Here is an 18746-nt window from a genome sequence, read left to right as displayed (position 1 = left end):
CAAGATGGAAAAAGCCACTATAAACATCCTTAATTAAGGGTATTTGTGAACATAAGTTTTCATTTATCTTGAGGAAATACCTAACACAGGATGGCTGGACCACAGGGTAGAGGTAAATTGAACTTCCCAAAGTGGTTGTACCATTTTACATTCTCACCTGTTGGCTGAAGTTTAACATCAACCTTCCTATCTCATGGCTTTTGTGCTTGTTCCCTCTTCCTGAAATGCTTTCCCGCTAGTTTGATCACGGCCACTTTCAGGTCTCAGCTCAAATGTCATATTCCAAAGAAACTGTTCCAAGCTGAATTGTGTCCTTTCTAAATTCATATATTGAATTCACAACCCTCTATACTATAGAATGTAACATATTTGGCGATAAGCTCTTTAAAGGAGTGATTATGTTAAACTGACCCCCGCCCCCTACTACGGTGTCCTTATGAGAAGCAGAGGACTCTTACTCAGTGGAAGGATCTCATGAGGACAGAGCCAAAGTCTGTAGTCACAAGGCAAGGAGAGAGGTTTCAGGATAAACTAACAAGCCAACCTTTCAGTCTTGGACTTCTAGTCTCTGGAACCATGAGAAAATAAAGCGTGTTAAATCCTGGGGTCTGTGTGTTTTGTGATAGCAACCCCAGCAAATACTGGACTTTTCCAATGACCATTTAACAAATATTATTACAGCTTAAGCATGTATGACATTATATATAATATACTATATGCTTATAGATAAATACTATATTACATTATAATACTGTTTTACACAATAATATATCATGACATATTATAATATTTTATTATTAAATAATTGATCAGGTAAGAATCATCAGTGAATGCTAAAATCAGTAGTGAAAGTCTGATGAAGAACAGGCTAGTCTGGAAATGTCTTCCCACTGATACTAATAGTTACAAAGGAAACAATAGTAACTTTGGCAGATGCTGTCTGGACAAAATGATCAAAGGTAACAACACAATTGGGACAAGCCAATCCCATGTGCCTCCTCATGTGATACAATAAAGCCACAACTTTCTTGGAGTGGTGTACATTTCTGCCAAAAGTGAGTAATGGGAATTTAATCATGAGACAATATCAGACAAATCCATATTTAGGGACATCTACAAAATAACTCCACACATAAAAGAATGAAACTGGATTATATCCTAACTCCACACGTAATAAATAAACTCCAAATGGATTAAAGATACAAATATAACACTATCAACAATAAAATACAGAAAAGAAAAAACACTGGTGACATGCTATATAATATCAAAGGTGAAGATTTTTTGGTGAGTTGACTACTTTGGTAAGGAAAATAAAAACAAAACGAAACAATTGGGATTATAACTAAAGGGGACAAAAGGAAATTTAAGAGGCATGACAACTATGTACAGCATATGATTCCCCAACTGGATACTTAGGAATAGCTACTAAGGACATTATTGGTACAGTTAGCAAAATTTAAATAAAAGAATCTCATCTTTGTTAAGGTGTTTCCTGATGTTCATAATTGTACTGAGATTACCAAGAGAATGCACTTAATCTTAATAAATACACACAGAAGTACATAGGGAGAAGTACATGATGTTTGAAGCTTACTCGAAAGTGATTAGGAAAAACAGTCTATACACATATTATGTATTAGATACACATGAACACACACATATGCAAAAGAGAATATGAAGCAAATGTAGCAAAATATAACTTATTTTCTGGTTGAAAGTATGGGAACTCTTGCAATTTCTTTGTAAACTTGAAATTTTATCTAAAAAGTCAGTCTTTCAGGGCCACACTATAGAAGTGTCCTGTCCCCAACCCCTAGGCACTCTTTTTCTCCCACACTTAACATTGTCAAAAATTATCCTGTGTGCCTACGAAGCAGTCTGCAGCTACTGCAGCATGAGTGGGATCCCACCTGCCGCCCCAACCCCAGAGAGCTGACCCACATGGAGCAGCAGACCTCTGCCCTCTCAGCCAGTTGCTCCCCTCAGCAGTGTATTTCAGTCAATACCACTGTTCTGCTCCCCACTGTCTCTGGTGAATCCTCTCACAGCCCACCCCCCCACCCCCGCCTACACCCCAGCTCTTGTATGCATAAATAAATAAATAAATCTTTTAAAAAAAATTATCCTGAGTGCTTATTGTGTGCCAAATCCTATCCTGTTCTGAGCGCCTCAGTGAATCTACCTACTGTTCTTCCCATCTTGCAGGTGAGAAACGGAGACAAAAAAGTTAATGAACTTGTCCAAAGAGCAGAGGTTGGCTTTGTCTTCTGCAGTGGCACAGAACCTCAACCACAGTAGCTGGTCCTGAGCTCTGCTCCTTTCCCCAGCGATTCAGAATGGTGTCAAGCACATGACAGGCCTTCAATAAACTGCAGCCACTTAACAAATATTGGGCCTCTACCAGGCACCGAAGCACAAAGCAGAAATCAAAATACTTAAAAATCCCTGCCTCCGCGGAGTTGACACTGAGCGTTAATTCTCAGACCCGCATCTACATATTTAGACTTTATATATACAAATACATAAAAATTACATCTAATCCCACCGACGCTGGAGGTTGGGCCCCGTAAGCCCATTTTGCAGAAGAGGAAACTGACGCTCCCGGCGAGGCGGCGATTTGCCTGCAATCGAGCGGCTGGGCGGAGGCGGGCGCTTCCCAGGCAAATCCTATGAATCAATCAGACCGACCGATCCAATCAACCCGAGCACTTATGAGGCCTCCGGCCGGCAGCCGCGCTTCACTCCGAGCAGCGGGGGCGAGCGGAGGGCGCGGGGATTTGGCGCCCATTTTTTGTCGGCGGGTGGTTCTCGCCTGTGATTGGGCCCCGGCGCGGCGCGCCCGGTGCGCCCGGCGGCGGCGGCTCCGCCGACCTCGGCAGAACCCCGGCGGCGCGGTCCCCGGCCGCCTCCCAGGGGATGGGCCACCGGGAGCCCCCGCCGGCCCCGGCGCCCGCGGGCGGTTATATAAAGCGGTTATGTAAGGGGCTCGGCTGGCGCGAGCACGTGGAGAGCCGCGGGGGCCCGGACGCCGGGCTCGCCCCCGCCCCCGCCGCCGCCGCTCGCCGGGCCCGCGACACCCACTCCCGCGCCGCCCGGTGCCCGAGGCAGCCCTGGCCCGGGGCGGGCCAGCCCCAGCCGGGGGCCTCCCGGGGGGAGCGGGCCGCCCGGAAGTGGAGGGGCGCCGGCCAGGTAAGGGCGCGGGCCGCGGGAGGAGGCCGCCGCAGGGGCGACCCCCGCCGCCTCGGGCGCTCGGGGAGGGCGGGCGGGCCCCGGCGTGGGCGCGCCCGGGGAGGCCGAACTTCTGGGCCCGCCCGCTCCACCCGCCGCCCTCCGGGACTTGGGCCGGCCCGCGGGGCTCGGCGCACACTTAATTCAATGGACTGTTTACACCCGGGCGGGCGCACGGCGCCCTGCGGGAGGGGGGTCGTGGGGAGAGCAGAGCCGGGGAAAAGCACTCCCACCGTCCGAGTTGCCACTTAGGGCGGGTTTCACAAATTCGGACGGCTGCTGGCCCTTAGCTCTCTGTTCCTGGACGGTAAGTTGGCGGCGAAAGCAAGAAGATTTTGCTTTTCTTTCCGGCCCCCCCTCTGAACCCCTGCCCGGTGGTCTCGCCCTTCCCGCTTTCCCCTCCCCCGTTCAGTCAGCAGCAGTGGCTTCCGTCTTAAAGGGGCCGCGGCGGCCGGTGGAGGAGGAGGTGGGGCGCCCTGCGGCCTGCGCTCCTTCCTCCCCGCCTCGGCCTGGTCGTTTAACCGACTCTTTGGCTCGCAGGTCACCATCCAGGGTCCCGCTCCTCCGCGTCCCAGGGCCGGACGGAGGGATGAGGCAGGGGGGGCCCGGGCGGCGCCGTTGCTGCTCCCCCCGCCGCCCGCAGCCATGGAAACGGGGAAGGAGGACGGCGCCCGCCGAGGTACACAAAGCCCCGAGCGGAAAAGGCGAAGCCCAGTGCCGCGGGCGCCCAGCGCGAAGCTGAGGCCGGCGGCGGCGGCCCAGGCCATGGATCCGGTGACGGCCGAGGCCCCGGGCGAGGCCTACCTAGCGCGGCGGCGGCCGGAGGGCGGCGGCGGCTCGTCCCGGCCGCGCTACAGCCTCTTGGCGGAGATCGGGCGCGGCAGCTACGGCGTGGTTTACGAGGCAGTGGCCGGGCGCAGCGGGGCCCGGGTGGCGGTCAAGAAGATCCGATGCGACGCCCCCGAGAACGTGGAGCTGGCGCTGGCCGAATTTTGGGCCCTGACCAGCCTCAAGCGGCGCCACCAGAACGTCGTGCAGTTTGAGGAGTGCGTCCTGCAGCGCAACGGGCTGGCCCAGCGCATGAGCCACGGCAACAAGAGCTCGCAGCTCTACCTGCGCCTGGTGGAGACCTCGCTCAAAGGTAGGAAGGCCTTAGGCCGCCGGGCCCCCAGGGCCTGGACCCGCTGCTTAGACCGCTCGGCCCGCACTGAGCCCCGGGCCCCTAGGCCTTGGTCCTGGTCCTGTCACCCCGAACTCAGACACACCCTCCTTTCCTGGACCCAGGCTGGTGGCCCTTCTCTCATCTTTGGCTCCAGGATGGGCCCCGGGCACAAACGTTAGCTGATATTTTCATAACAAACGTTCTTTAAGTGCCCACCATTATCTTCCTAAGTGCTCAATGAATGTGAGCCATTATTATTAAAAGATCTAGCATTTTAAAGATCCGTTGGGGGAGTGGATGGGGTTGGGTTCAGAAGAACTGGTGGAAGAACTGCCAAGACCCCTGTTTCTAGGGCCTCTTTCCTCCCAAAGCAGAAAAGAGCCACCCCCACCTCCTCTCTGTCTAGTTCCAAATATACCAATACCCTCTAGTTCTCCTTCCACCCCCACCTCTTCCTAGTCTTCCTTTTATTCTGGGGCTCCCTCCCCCCCCCCCCCCAGCCCTTCATCCCAGGCAGTCAAGCAAACTGGCAGTTTTCTAGCCAAGTCCTCTGGGGTCTGCATAATAATAACCCCACAGGTGGGCCTAGAAGCTGTCACATAACATCTGACATCTTTTCCCCTTCAGTTTACATTCTGAACTTTTTTTCTTAACCCTGTGAGGCTGGTTTTGAAGAGGTTTTTATCTATAGGGAAAAGGGGAAACTATAGTCCTGGGCAGGTTAATCGTAGTTTTGAGGGTTTAGCCAGAGTTAGGGAGTGCTCAGTACTCACATGTCTTGTTCAGATGATAAGTAGCCAAAGGATCTGTTCAGTGAGGTGAGGACCTATGGGCTAGAAATGTGTGTTGAAACTCCCTCAGGGAGAGGTCACCAGTCTGAATAGCTGTGGTCTGAACACTGCACTAGATTAGATGTCTTCTAGAGAAGTGACTTGAAGTAATAACTTTAAAAGTAAATCCTCTTCTTTCTGTAAATGGAGAAACTAAGGATTAGAGGCAAGCAAATATAACTTGATCAAAGTTCATCAGGTCATAAGGAAAGTCAGGTGGTACTTTGATTTTTTTTTTTTCCTTCATTTTTACAGTTAAGTGATGTGAACCCAGACCTGTCTTGATTTTAGGTCTAAATCCTTTCAAATGGATAATGGTGCCTTTGAGCCTGAACTTGAACTCAAACAGACCTTGAACAATGTTTGGGTTCTGGGTGGAGTTGAGTAGGACTTTTTTCTTTGCCTGGTGCTTCAAGAACCTATAAGCCCATGTAAAGAGACCGCCCTGTCCTGTTTCAAGTCAGTTGTTTGACAGTAGATTGAGAGGCCTGATCAATATCACCTCAATATCACCTGTTTCAAGTCAGTTGTTTGACAGTAGATTGAGAGGCCTGATCAGTATCACCTGAGGTCCTTTTTCAAAATAGAATTCCACTTTTTATGCCCATCTCTTCCCCATCCATCCTGAACAGCCTGCTTTCTCTGCAGGGTGAGTATATTTCTTTTGAAAAAGTTCCAAGAGACCCTTTTCGCTTACCTGTATTCTATGAAGTCTGCTTCCATTCTCAGGCTCACTGTGGGGGAGAATGGCCTGGACTCCATAGTACAAGCCTCCCTAGGGATATGGGAGTTTGCGTCTACCCTCATTTCATTAAGGCCAGTCTTAAAAAAAAACTTAAACCTGGGTTTGAAGTCTTTGCTTACTCTCCCTACATAGAAATACTGTTCAAACTTTGCTCACCTGTAGAATTTGTCAAACTGCACAGATTACAGTGGCAGCGTAGAGTAGTAGTCAGCACCATAGGCTTTGGAGTTAGACTCACTTTGTCATGGCTGGTCTGAGCTGACTGCAGGAGACCTGGGACAGTTGTTTAAAACCCAGGGGGAGGGCCTCCCCGGTGGTGCAGCGGTTGAGCGCTGGGTTGCGAAGCTGCCCGTGGCCGGTTCGATCCCCGGCTGCTCCCCGGCCACCGGAGGAGGGTCCCACATGGCGCGCAGACCTCTCCTGCTGCCCGCTGCTCCCCTCAGCAGTGTACTTCGGTCCTTCTGCCTGCTCTGCTCCCCGCTCTGGCTCTGGTGAATTCTCTCACCCTCCCGCGCTTCTGACTGTACCCAGTGCATGTATAAACAAAACAAACAAACAAACCAGCAAACAAATAAATAAAGCATGCCTCTATTAAAAAAAAAAAAAAACCCAGGGGGAACAGTCCCTTTATTCATAAGATAGCACCTCTGTCAATAGGGTTGCAGCGCACAGCCTGGGAATGTCAACAAGTACTCCAGATTAAGGAGTAATTCACCCCTTAATAAGTTCAGGCTACATTTTGAATCCTCTTTCCTCCTTCATTTCTCAGGATTTACAACATTCTTGATCAGGTTTCGCAAACTTATTTGACCATGGAGCACATCTATTTCCTTTGTTGTCATCAGCACTTAGCTGACAGAAACACTAGTATTTTCTTCCCTTTTGTGCAACCTAAAGAAATGAAGTATTTTGCTTTAGGCCATGCATGCTCTCTTTCATCTAAGAGTCTTCCAAATATTTGAATCTCTGCTATGGGTCAGGGTAATGCTCTGGGCTGGGAGGCAGCAGTATGGAGTAACATTGCTTGTGCTTTTGACCCTGACTTACCGATGTAAGTGTCAAGTCTTCTCTGGAAAACTTCACCTGGAGTAATTTGGGTGTTTGTTCTCCACTGTTAATCTTCTAAAATTTAGTAGCAGTCTTAATCTGCCCTAAAGTACTGGGTTTACACATACTGATATCATTCAGAAATGTTGGAGCTGGAAGGAATCTTAAGAGCTAATCTGCTTCAGCTCTGTCTTGAAGCAAAAAGTCCTTTGTAGTCACCTTTTGCCCAGTCTCCTGCAACTTAGAATCATTTTGAAATAGACCAGAAAGTGTTAATCAGTCTTGAAGTCTCTACTGACTCAAACCCACATAATTTTGCTGCGTCCCTATAGTGGTACTTGACGAAAAAAAACAAAACACACTTTGCCCCCAAGGAACCTATATTTGAAAAGTTTGAGGACCAGTAGAAGAATTTAACACTAATCTAGGTCACAGGAGGAAAAGGCTTTGTTGGCTCATTAACAAGGACTTTGTAGTGTTACATGCTGTTAAGAGGAATGAGAAACAAATCAGCCCGAAGTTAGCAAAAGAGGTGGGCTTGAAAGTACCATGTTGTTGGACCACATGGGTTCGTAGAGAAGAGAAAATGGAGTTTATTTCACAATTTGGCCAAATAGAGAATTGTTTCCCCTTTGGTATCTCTGGTGAGTACTCAAAAGAAGGCAATTCTGTAGTATTAAGAAAATATTTGGGGCCTCCCCGGTGGCGCGCGGTTGAGCGCTGGTTTGCGAAGCTGCCCGCAGCCTCTGTGGCGCCGGTTCGATCCCCGGCTGCTCCCCGGCCACGGGAGGAGGGTCCCGCATGGCGCGCAGACCTCTCCTGCCGCCCGCTGCTCCCCTCAGCAGTGTACTTCGGTCCTTCTGCCTGCTCTGCTCCCCGCTCTGGCTCTGGTGAATTCTCTCACCCTCCTGCGCTTCTGACTGTACCCAGTGCTTGTATAAATAAATAAATCTTTAAAAAAAAAAAAAAAGAAAATATTTGATGTTGAATTCACCAATATAAAAAAAGGGGGGGATCATCTTAATGTAGTTGGTGTTACCCAACTTTGAAAGATTTCTACATTCTTTCTCTCTGAACTTCAACTGGGCAAGCTCTACCCAGAAGCTTTATGTAGTGAACAGAAGTGAAAAGGGACAAACTTGCCCCCACTGAATTAGTGGTAGCATTTCAACCAGCCTTCCCTGCTTTTAAAGCCAGATTAAACATCCTGTAAATCTTTTGGTTGATGGGTTGGTGTCTTTGTTTAACTTTTAAGTACTTTACATAAAAAGAGGAGTTTCCACAACAGCTTGCTTTTATCCCCTTGTTTCCATTGCTAAAGGGCCCTGTCCTGAATGCACTGGAAAGTAAATTTAAGATTCCTTCCTCTTAGAAGACTGCAGGTAGTCCCAAGGTCATTGTCAAGCTCAGAATCTGTGCATTCTCTAATACACCCTGTTGACAAATAGCAACAAGTGAGGACAAAAAGCAATATCCAGGACAAATCCTGAAAGCTCATGATAATCATTTTAGATGGTTGGAGAAGCTGGGAACCTAGTTACCCCAACTTGATAAGACACTAATTATTTTCTGCACTCAAAATACCTTAGGTGACTTGACCTGGGTGAGAATACTGGGCTTTGGGGTACTTAAGTAGTCTTATCTATGCTCAGATGCCTCGTGGTAATGGGGAGCCTGGCACTGCATTGGAAGGGATACCCAAAGTTTCCTCCCTCAGGCAAGCAAGGGACACATGCTCGAGTGACCGTGTGCAAGGTCATGAGTGGTGGTATCTCAGAAAACAACAAAGGATTCTTCTGGGAGTACAGAATGGGGAAGCAGGGCTAGAGCAGGGAGATCAGGGTCATAGCAGTGGATCAGTTGTGGGCCTGCAAGTCTCTTGTCCCCACCACCCCCCCAATAGAATGCCTGTGGGAACTTAGGGGTTCACAACTTTGCTGTGTGGGCCCCTAAAGAGCTGATGGTGATCTTTGGTTACTCTGACATAGATAAAAGCCTGCATAAAAATAAAATCTCTGGAAATTTACAATACAATAGAATACTGGTATTGACTTCAAATCAGAACCTCTTAGTCTCAATTTCACTGTTAAAAGCTAAGCTTTACTGATTTTGACCTGCTAGATGCAGTAATGACTTTTGACTCACTAGATCCTCACAACCACCTTTTGAACTTGCTACCGCAGGTAGCCCTATCGGTAAGGCAGCTGAGGCTCTGGCTCTGCGTTTGTTGCCTGACTTGTAAAACAGCTAAGCAAATCACTGAGCCAGGATCCAAGCCTAGGCAGTCTAGCGTGAATCTGCTTTGTTACCTGTTGCTGTGTTGCTGAGACAAGTAGCTTAAGTTCTGTGTTCTTCTGCTTGTCTTGGTTCTCAAATGGGCATAATCAGATTTAACTGAAACTAATGGATATATTTTTATTGTTTAATCAGTACTTGTGGCACTGCTGATTTCTCCTGCCTTTCCTGTGTTTTGGATGCTAAAGGCCCTCTGCCTCCTTTCTGATCTACCCTTAAATATCTTAAGACAGCCATTCAGACTTCTCTCTTGCTCCAGCCAACCGGCTGCCTTCTTGAGGTGTGCACAGGGAAGAATAATTCTTAATTGAGAGCTTTGGGCTTGCATTGGCTTTTTATAGTGTAAACTCTAAAGGAGGGTTTAGCTTTCTAACAGAGTATCAGCGTATTTTCAACTTTGATTTGGCCTTTGTTGGTATTCTTAGGGCCAGGAACCTGCCTTGGTCTAGATACAAATTCTGTATACTTACCTATATATCTAATCTACATATTCTGTATGTCCTATGCTAGAACTTTCCCTGTTCTAACTCTCTCCAGCTCACAGTTCTCATCTTGATTCATTTCACCCAATGATTTGAGTACCTACTATGTGCAGAGTGCACTGTGGGGAACCCAGTGACTTGATTTCATTCCACTGTGGGTACCCAATCTAAGCAAGGTGGACACAGCACAGAGGTACTCCTCACTGCAGTCTTTGAGAGGCACTCTAGAGGGAATAGCTGTCTGGAATGTGGACTGACTTTAGAGGCAGGAAGGATGAGTTTTAAAAGGTAAATCAGAAACTGTCTGGCCAGTGGTAACCAGGCCTGTGGTAGGCTAGTTGCATGTGAAGAGAGAAAGAGCCAGGACCGCTGGGGGTCAGCCTCTCTCTGCCTGTCTGGTGGAGTCTGCATGCTAGCAAGACCCCGGTAATGTTTGTGGAGGTAATGTTTGTGGAGTAATAGCTCACCTTTCTTATTGTGGTGTTTTCGTGTTTGGTCTCACTTAATCCTCTCCCTAAGTTGGTGTTTTTGTAATCCGGTTTTACACACAAAATCAGGATCCATCAGGTTGAGTAACTTGTCCTTACCACAACAAGTGAAGGGTCAGGGTTTAGATTTACATCCAGATGCTCTTTCCAATTTCCATGTTCTTGACATGCTGCCCCATGGCCATACTGGATGACTGCCAGTGGTGTCCAGACAGTAAAATAATTAATCCCCAGTAGTTGCTGCTTGGTGTCCAGGCGCTGTGCAAGATATATGCACAATTAAGCCCTTAACATCTCATTGAGGTAGGTGTCTCTTGGCAATTTATGAAAAAATGAAACATGCTGGGTCTTAAGTCGTCCAGGGTCACATAGCCCTGGAAGTGGGATTGTGTCCCCCCCACCCCCCAGCTGACGGGCTCCAAAACCCTTGTCCTTTGTGCTGGGCCTCCCGGTTCATAATTAGTCTCCTGGCTTCTGTAAGACACCGTATCTTGCCCTGGCTGTCACCCTAAGGCGTCAGTTCTCTAGTGGGCAGTGACATTTATCTAATCTTATGAAGGACTTTGAATGCACTCTATAGTGTTGACAATGGACCCAGCCTTGTTACAGTGACAGAGGACAGCCCGAGGCCCCTGAGTTGGGGACCTGGGCTGGGTTCATGTCCAGCTTTCCTCAGACATGCTGGATGACTTTGGCTTCTCAGGACTGGTCTTCAGCTGAGCCACTTCTAAAAAAATAAGTAATGTATAATTCTTAACTAATCAAACTAGGGGTGATTATAATCAAAGGAGTTCAAACTTTGTTTTTCTAGTTTCCTTTCTAATATTTTCCTAAACATAACTTTATAATTTTAGATACTGTTTTTTCAATTCATTAAATTTGCTTATGGCATGTTATAGGACCTTCTCTTTTGACTCTTTAAGTACATTTTGTTGAAGTAATAACATGGTCTTTTAAAGCATCCAGCCAACTGGCAATGCCATAATTAACATCAACTGTTTTTTAAAAACAAACCATTCTTCAGTTTCCGGTTCTTCACTTTTACTATGCTGTGTGGAATACCAGCTCCGGGCGGTTTGGGTGCATGGCGTGCCTTCTTTTGCTCTTAACTAGTAGGTTTTTGTTTTGCTTTTGGCTTGTTGGTACTCTTAGAATAAATTCCTAGAGTGGAGTTTTTATGTCAGATGGCTTGAGCGTTTTTAAGACTTGTGATCGTCATTACTGAATTGTTTTCTCGGTGCATTTATGTTAATCATAATGAATTCTCTACTGAAAAATGAACCAACCAAAATGTTGTATGCTTGGCCTCATCACTAGGGTTTTGAGCATTAAATTCTGGCGGCATGCACGAGAGTGTACTTGTGTCAGTGTGGAAGTGCAACATCTAGGTGTTAAATTCTGCTGCTGGCATTAAAAGGCAATGTAGACCATCACAGTAAGGAATCCATGCCATGCAGACACTGGAGCCTGCCCTTCACTAGCTGTGAGACCATGAATAAGTTATTTATCTTCTGAACCTCAATTTCCTCACCTGTGAAAGGGGATGTAATTAATCATTTATGTAGATGGAGCTTAGAGTAAGAGAGGGCTGGCTAGCGTACTCTGGATTCTTCCGTTTAGCCATCACATGTGACTTGAGAAGTTACTGAATTGATTCTAAACATCCAAGACCTTTCTCATCCCCTCTCACCTCCTTTCCCAGCCCTCACTCTGGGTTTCAGAACCTTCTGAGGAGTCTCTTAGCCTCATGTCTTCCTGAGTCTGTCTCCCATCTTTAGTTATCTCTAACTCTGGAGGACACTTGGGAATCAGCTAATATAATCCTGGGTATTCTGCATCCCTTTCTAGAAGGTGATTGAAGTTTTTTGAATAGTCACATTTGTTGGTTGAGCTACTTCAGTACTGCTTACTCTCATGAGTAATAAGGAGATGTGAAGCACCTTTTTCCACCCCTTCATTTTTCTGTGTCTAAATTGTGGCATAGGATATGTTTTTGAAATCATTTATTTCGTGGCCTCCTGCTATTGGACTTAAGGGGAAAGTAATAAAACTATCCTGAAAGTGGAGCTGACTCTCTTGAATAAAAGCTGTGGTTTTTTTGCCCACTGTGACCTGAGACATTGTCTGGTGAGGGCTGACTGGAGACTCAGCCCATTCAGCAAGCCCTGGCAGTGGTCTTGAACAAGTTACTTAAGGTCCTCAACCTTAGCTTCTGCACCTGTAACTGTCCAGTGGGGCGAGACAGCTCACGTAATGAGCCTTTAAAATTGTCCCAGGGGGCCTCCCTGGTGGCGCAGTGGTTGAGCACTGGGCTGCGGGGCTGCCTGCAGCCTCTGCAGCGCCGGTTCAATCCCCAGCGGGCAGTTGCCCGCGAGGGCCCCACATAGCGCACATACCTCTCCTGCTGTGTCCGCTGCTCCCCTCAGCTTTGTACTTCGTCAGTCTGCCTGTTCTGTTACCCTGCTCTGGCTCTGGTGAATTCTCTCACCCTCCTGCGCTTATGACTGTAATGACTGTACCCAATGCTTGTATAAATAAATAAATAAATCTTTTTTAAAAAAATAAAATTGGCCCGGTTGCGGGGGGGGGGATAAAATTGTCCCTGGGACCCAGTGAGCTTTCAAGGTTCATTTACCTCAAATATCACCTCTAAATAACATTCTCTTGTCCCCTAAAATTTTAACTCTATTAATCTTATAAATTAATAGATTATATCAAATAAGGTAATTATAAAATCTTCCAAATTTCCTGTTAGTTCAAAAAGCTGTATTTTATGGGGGGGATTCTACGAGTTCTGCACATGTCTCTGCCAGCTGTCCCTTCTGCAACTGGGGAGGGAGTAGCCCCAGACTGGTGTGGGGCTGAACTAACTCCTGAACCCAGACCTGAGGGCATCAGCGGCCAGGACGGGAGGGTCTGACATGAAGCCCCATTGATCTCCTAACCTACTTCAGCCCAACTCTGACTGGTGGGCAGCTGTGTTTTGGGTCTCCTGGAAATCAGGTTATTCAGAACAGGTGTTGGTAACCCCTGCAGATTTGACAGTTTTCCTTCCTCTTTGCACAGTCACCTTGAGGAGTTAGAAGATTAGGACCTTGACTGGTCAGGAGAGGAAAGTAACCTAGGAAATGAGGCAGGTATCAGGTAGGTTGCTCTTCAGCCTGGGCCTTAAGGTGCACATTCAGTTACACTTGTAGAGATTTGATCTTTTTATGCAGTGAGATCACCTCAAAGAGTAAGTCTGGTCTGGCTAGAACATGGGTTTTAGCTCTTACTCTTACATCTGAGAAATGTGATGGGATCTCCCACTTACATTTTCTGATTTGTTTCTGTGGCCTGCAACACTGGGGTTATTAGAAATCAGTGACTTCCCAGTATTCGGCTCATGTCTGGTGGAAATGTTAGTGATGTGATTCCTCCAAGGTATCTTCCACTCTGCAAAATGTATTTGCCACCTGTGACTTAACTGACAGTGTGTAAATGTCTTTCTCATTGGGGGATGAGGAGACTGAGGCTGAGAGTTCAGAGACTTGGCTGAGGATCTAGTCATCTTTCCAACACACTTAAGTCCAGAAACCACCCAGCAAACCCGTGGCAGAGTTGGCATCTTTACCCAGACTCTGTGCCTTCTGGCCTGTGCTCGTCCTGATTACTTCACCCTGCCTGGCTTCTCAATAGACGTATCTTGCGCCACATCCCTTCCCCATCTTGCTGCAAGGTAGCCAAGAGGCCCTGGTGGGCAGTCTTTCTGAGGTGAGGGACTGGGATTCTAACGTGCCTCTCCAGGTTTTTAGTGGGTCACTGGGGTTTCCTGCATGAAAGCACATGCTGCAGTTCTCTTGAAGTAGGCCCAAGACCCTCCTCCGCGCAAAGAAGTGCTTTTTGTCTCAGGATACATAGCTGTGTTCCCCAGTTTCCATTCTGTCATGCTAACTGATGTGGTGTCTGCTAAGAAAGTTGTTTCCTGTCCAGAATTTTCCTCTCAATAAACAGCCCCCTACGGTAGCATCTCCTGAGCTGAGCTCATCCCCAGTGCATGCCCCTCCTTCCCAGGTCTCATCAGCCCAACCCACTCACTAATTTAGGGCATTTTTTTTACCCTTTTTTTCTGTCCCTGGATTCTCATAACCTGGACTTACATTGTAGTGTGTTTTGCAGACTTGTTTTCTTTTTACTTCAGTTGCTGTAGTTACCAACTTTGTATATAAAGTAATCATCGTTCCCCACCCTTTATTTCCCCACTACAAGTTTCACTGTTTTCTGATGTTGCCTTTGCAGAAGGAATTTGATGACTTTTTAATCATTTCCTTTCTGGCTCTATCACCAGCAAAATTTCTTGCTCTCTTTTTTATGGCTCTTTACTCCAGAGTCCAGATTGGTTTGCTCTTAAGATGATGGCTTCATTTTGCGGTCTTTTTAGATAAAGAATCTCAACCCTGTAGAACTGATGACCTAGAAGGAGGAGTATGAGATGGGAAAGAATTGATTTTTAAAAACCCATCTGCCCTAAACTGGTTCTACCTGCATTACTTTGATTGTGAGTAATATAAACAAACAAATTACATAATTACGGGGGAAATGAAGCCTGTCCGATCATGGTAGAAAAGCTTGCATTGTCCATCTAGTCATCCTGCCTCAACCTAGAATTCCCACACCGCTGAATTCGGCAGACTGCGTGTCTTGGTAATTTCCAGGCATTTGTGTTAGTGGGGTACCATACTCTCAAGAGAGTAAATGACTGGTAAAAGGAACCCTTTAGTAGAGGCAATAGGACAAGATGCATCCTTTGTTTTTGGCCAACAGGAGACACTGTCCAGGGACTCAGAGGACTTGTCTTTAGGCCACGGCTCGGTCACGAACAATTCATGTTACCACCTAGGGCCCCTTGGTCAGATGCATCAGCTAGGAAGGACTTCTGCCCTCTTAGACTTAGCTTTTGTGGCAATTGTTGTCATCAAAGAACTTCCATGGAAGGGCTCAATGTCAGAGTGCCATTAATTGCTCTATTGGGATTTGCTGGTAGATGTCAACCATCAGCTTTCCTAGAGTATCTCAGGGTTCAAAAGGAAAGGCTTTTTGGAAAGGCACAGTGTTTATATACCCACTGTGGACCACTGTTCCACCAGACTTACCATTTTAGATTTCTCCTGTTTCATTTTCCATTCCATCTCAACCTAGAATCTCCTCCTTCTCTGCTGATTGCTCCCTGTCCTTTAAGGGTAACCCACTTCTTCCCCTTCTTGCTGCTTCAGATCTGGTGACACCTGCTAACCCTTCCCTGTTATGAAAGCTGGGCCAGATGCACGGCTTGTGACAATTGCTGTCATGATACCTGTTGTCTCCCTGAAACAAAGCTTCATGGAGACAGGGCGCATTATGTATCTGACTTGTGCCAGGCCTGTGGTGAGCAAGCAGGAAACACTGCTGACTTGGAGTGTGCCTCTGAAAAAAATCTGTAGTGCCTTTCTGGATACACTGACCCAGACTCATCATACCAGTCAGGAAAGAAGGGGGGAAGGGCATTTGCTTGGCATGGAGCAACCCAGACACTTGACAGCCTTCTCTCATGCTTTCCCGCATCTCCGGGAGGTGTGCTGGTGTCTTTTGGGATGCAGTATAATGAAACAGCGGCTTTGCCATCGAGTGGATTTGAGTCTCAACTCTAAGTCTCTGAGCCTCAGGTTAACTTTATAAGATGGGACTATGTCCTCCTCCCTCCTAGAGTGGTGGTGAATTCTAAATTGAATGCCATGTGCTATTGAAGCACTCCTGTAAGTGCTTATATGGGACTGTTTACCGGAGAAGCAGCAGCAGTAGAAATCTGGAAAGGTGAGCTAAATTGCCTCCTGGCTGTCCAACCAGTCAGTGGTCCGTAGTCAGCCAGAGTCACTACCCAGCGCGCGGGGCTCCGAACCCAGGTGCTTTACACCAGTCCCTGCAGCCTCTCCCGCCTGGACTCCCCCAGTGTGAGTAGGGACGGGGCTGCGTGTGCATAGTTGGCCCCGTGCCAGCACTGGTCCTCCTGGATTGGAGCAGTTGTCACCACTGTTCCTCTTTAATGTGCTGCCGTCCTTAGTCTGAAGGTGGTGTGAACTGTCCGTCTCACTCAAGCTCTTTCCGGTCTTCCTTTGATTCAGGAGAAAGGATCCTGGGTTATGCTGAGGAGCCTTGCTATCTCTGGTTTGTCATGGAGTTCTGTGAAGGTGGAGACCTGAATCAGTACGTCCTGTCCCGGAGGCCAGACCCAGCCACCAACAAAAGCTTCATGCTACAGCTCACGAGCGCCATTGCCTTCCTGCACAAAAACCACATCGTGCACAGGGACCTAAAGCCAGACAACATCCTCATCACAGAGCGGTCTGGCACCCCCATCCTCAAGGTGGCAGACTTTGGACTAAGCAAGGTCTGTGCTGGCTTGGCCCCCCGAGGCAAAGAGGGCAATCAAGACAACAAAAATGTGAATGTGAATAAATACTGGCTGTCCTCAGCCTGCGGCTCAGACTTCTACATGGCCCCTGAAGTCTGGGAGGGACACTACACAGCCAAGGCAGACATCTTTGCCCTGGGCATTATCATCTGGGCAATGATAGAAAGAATCACTTTCATTGACTCTGAGACCAAGAAGGAGCTCCTGGGGACTTATATCAAACAGGGGACCGAGATCGTCCCTGTTGGTGAGGCGCTGCTAGAAAACCCAAAGATGGAGTTGCACATCCCCCAGAAACGCAGGACTTCCATGTCTGAGGGGATCAAGCAGCTCTTGAAAGATATGTTAGCTGCTAACCCACAGGACCGGCCTGATGCCTTTGAACTTGAAACCAGAATGGACCAGGTCACATGTGCTGCTTAAAATTCAGGGCAAAGCATCTTGGGTGTTTTTTAAACTAGGTGAGTGTCCTTTTTGTTCTGCATGCACACTTACTGGACTGGATTCTTCATCTTGGGCCCTGCCTTAGGCCCCATGGATTGGGGAGAAATGAGGGGTGAACTAAGTACTTGTTGTCAAAGACTCCCCACCCCAATCTTGAGAAGGAGATAGGTGGAATTATTTGAGTACAAGTACAAAGCCTAGTGGAAATTGGAAAGTTTTCTGAGTAGGGAGTGTATTTTAGCTGAGTCTCTTTAGGTTTTAGAAACACTTTCTCATCCATTAATAAATGCTTATTGTAGAAAATACAAAAGCGGTCTGGACAGCTTTTTTCAGAGAGTGGACATCATCCCTAGCATATCTCTCCTCATTCCAGTTCCACGTTCAGATCATACGGAGTGTAGTCTTGTTTCTTTCTCTTGTCACTCAGCACTAACCTGAGCATTTCCCCATGTGATGTTTCGAGTATGGCTTCGATGATTGTACGACATTCCATTATATGTACCACATATAATGTAACCTTTCGTCTGCTTTGATAGCACATGGTTTCTCCATTTAGGAGAATGTGCAAGGGAATATTCTTACGTGGAAGTCTTTGCTTATTTAATAGGTTTACTCTGGGTTTCATTTGTCAGGTACTGTGCTAGGTTCTGGGGTAACTGGTAAGCAGACACTTACCACAGCCTCATAAATTCTGCACCGAAGTTAGGAAAAGAAGGAAACTAATATTTATCATAATTATATGATGAAAAAGTTAAGGGAAATTGACCTCTCAGGGAATGGTGCCCAGAGCCAAGCCCAGCAGGGGGGAGGCAGGGGCATTCCCAGACGCAGACAAGCCTCTGCAAAGGGCCTAAAGCCAGAAGAACCCTGGCACACTGGGGAGACCCCACAGTTCCACAGTTGGAGCCAGTGAAGGATTAGACATGCAGTAAGCACAGAGCACAGTGATTTAGCAGGAGAGTGGGCAGAGCTGAGGCGGAAAACCCAAAAATGTGTGCTCAGAGCAGCAGCAATAGTTGAGTTTGGCCAGAGCAAGGAAGCTAGGATCAGAAATTGGCTGAAATATGGGGCCCTGGAATTTGACGACCTTGACTTAGGCATTTGGGAGCCATCTGCAGACCAGAGCAGAACAACCAGCATCAAGAACTTAAGCATGTGCAAGCTGAAATGAGGAAAATACTGGAAACTGGGAAACCAGTTGGACCAATTATTTTATTCACACTCATAAGGGATGTGGTTAAACCGGAAACTGAGCAGCACTGATGGGGGAGTACCTGGATGGTCCAGAGCAGAGATTTAACAGGACAGTTGGCCAGATGTGGAAGTTAAAGATAGAAAGTGATAGGTATTGGGAGGTTAATAGTAGTAGGCACGAGTGCTGACCCTGTGTATGGGGCAGATTTCAATTGTTTTCCTAAACAGAAACCTTTGGACTTGTTTTGTGGGAAGGAAAAGTAAAAAATACTGTGTATGTTACTTATTTTCACATTTGGTTTCACCTTTGCAGCCTGTAAGGGGTTAAGTCGCTTATCCAATATCCTAATTTAAGGGCCCCTCCCCCTTTTATCTTAAGATTATAGGTAGCAAGCTGCAAA

The 18746-nt window shown here is 47.2% G+C and overlaps 1 protein-coding gene across 1 annotated transcript; it reads left to right on the top strand.

Annotated features, from left to right (window-relative positions):
• Positions 1–2919: 2919 nt before the first annotated feature.
• STK35 (serine/threonine kinase 35) lies at positions 2920–17340 on the top strand (the record flags this gene model as incomplete). Its single annotated transcript, XM_084246687.1, has 3 exons — positions 2920–3192; positions 3772–4372; positions 16418–17340. 3 exons carry the CDS (start codon positions 2920–2922, stop codon positions 17128–17130), a joined length of 1587 nt encoding a protein of 528 aa, XP_084102813.1. The 3' UTR covers positions 17131–17340.
• Between the last annotated feature and the right edge of the window lie 1406 nt (positions 17341–18746).

This window comes from Talpa europaea, assembly GCF_964194135.1.
Source record: "Talpa europaea genome assembly, chromosome: 11".
NCBI lineage: Eukaryota > Metazoa > Chordata > Mammalia > Eulipotyphla > Talpidae > Talpa > Talpa europaea.
This window is presented reverse-complemented; position numbering and strand designations above follow the sequence as displayed.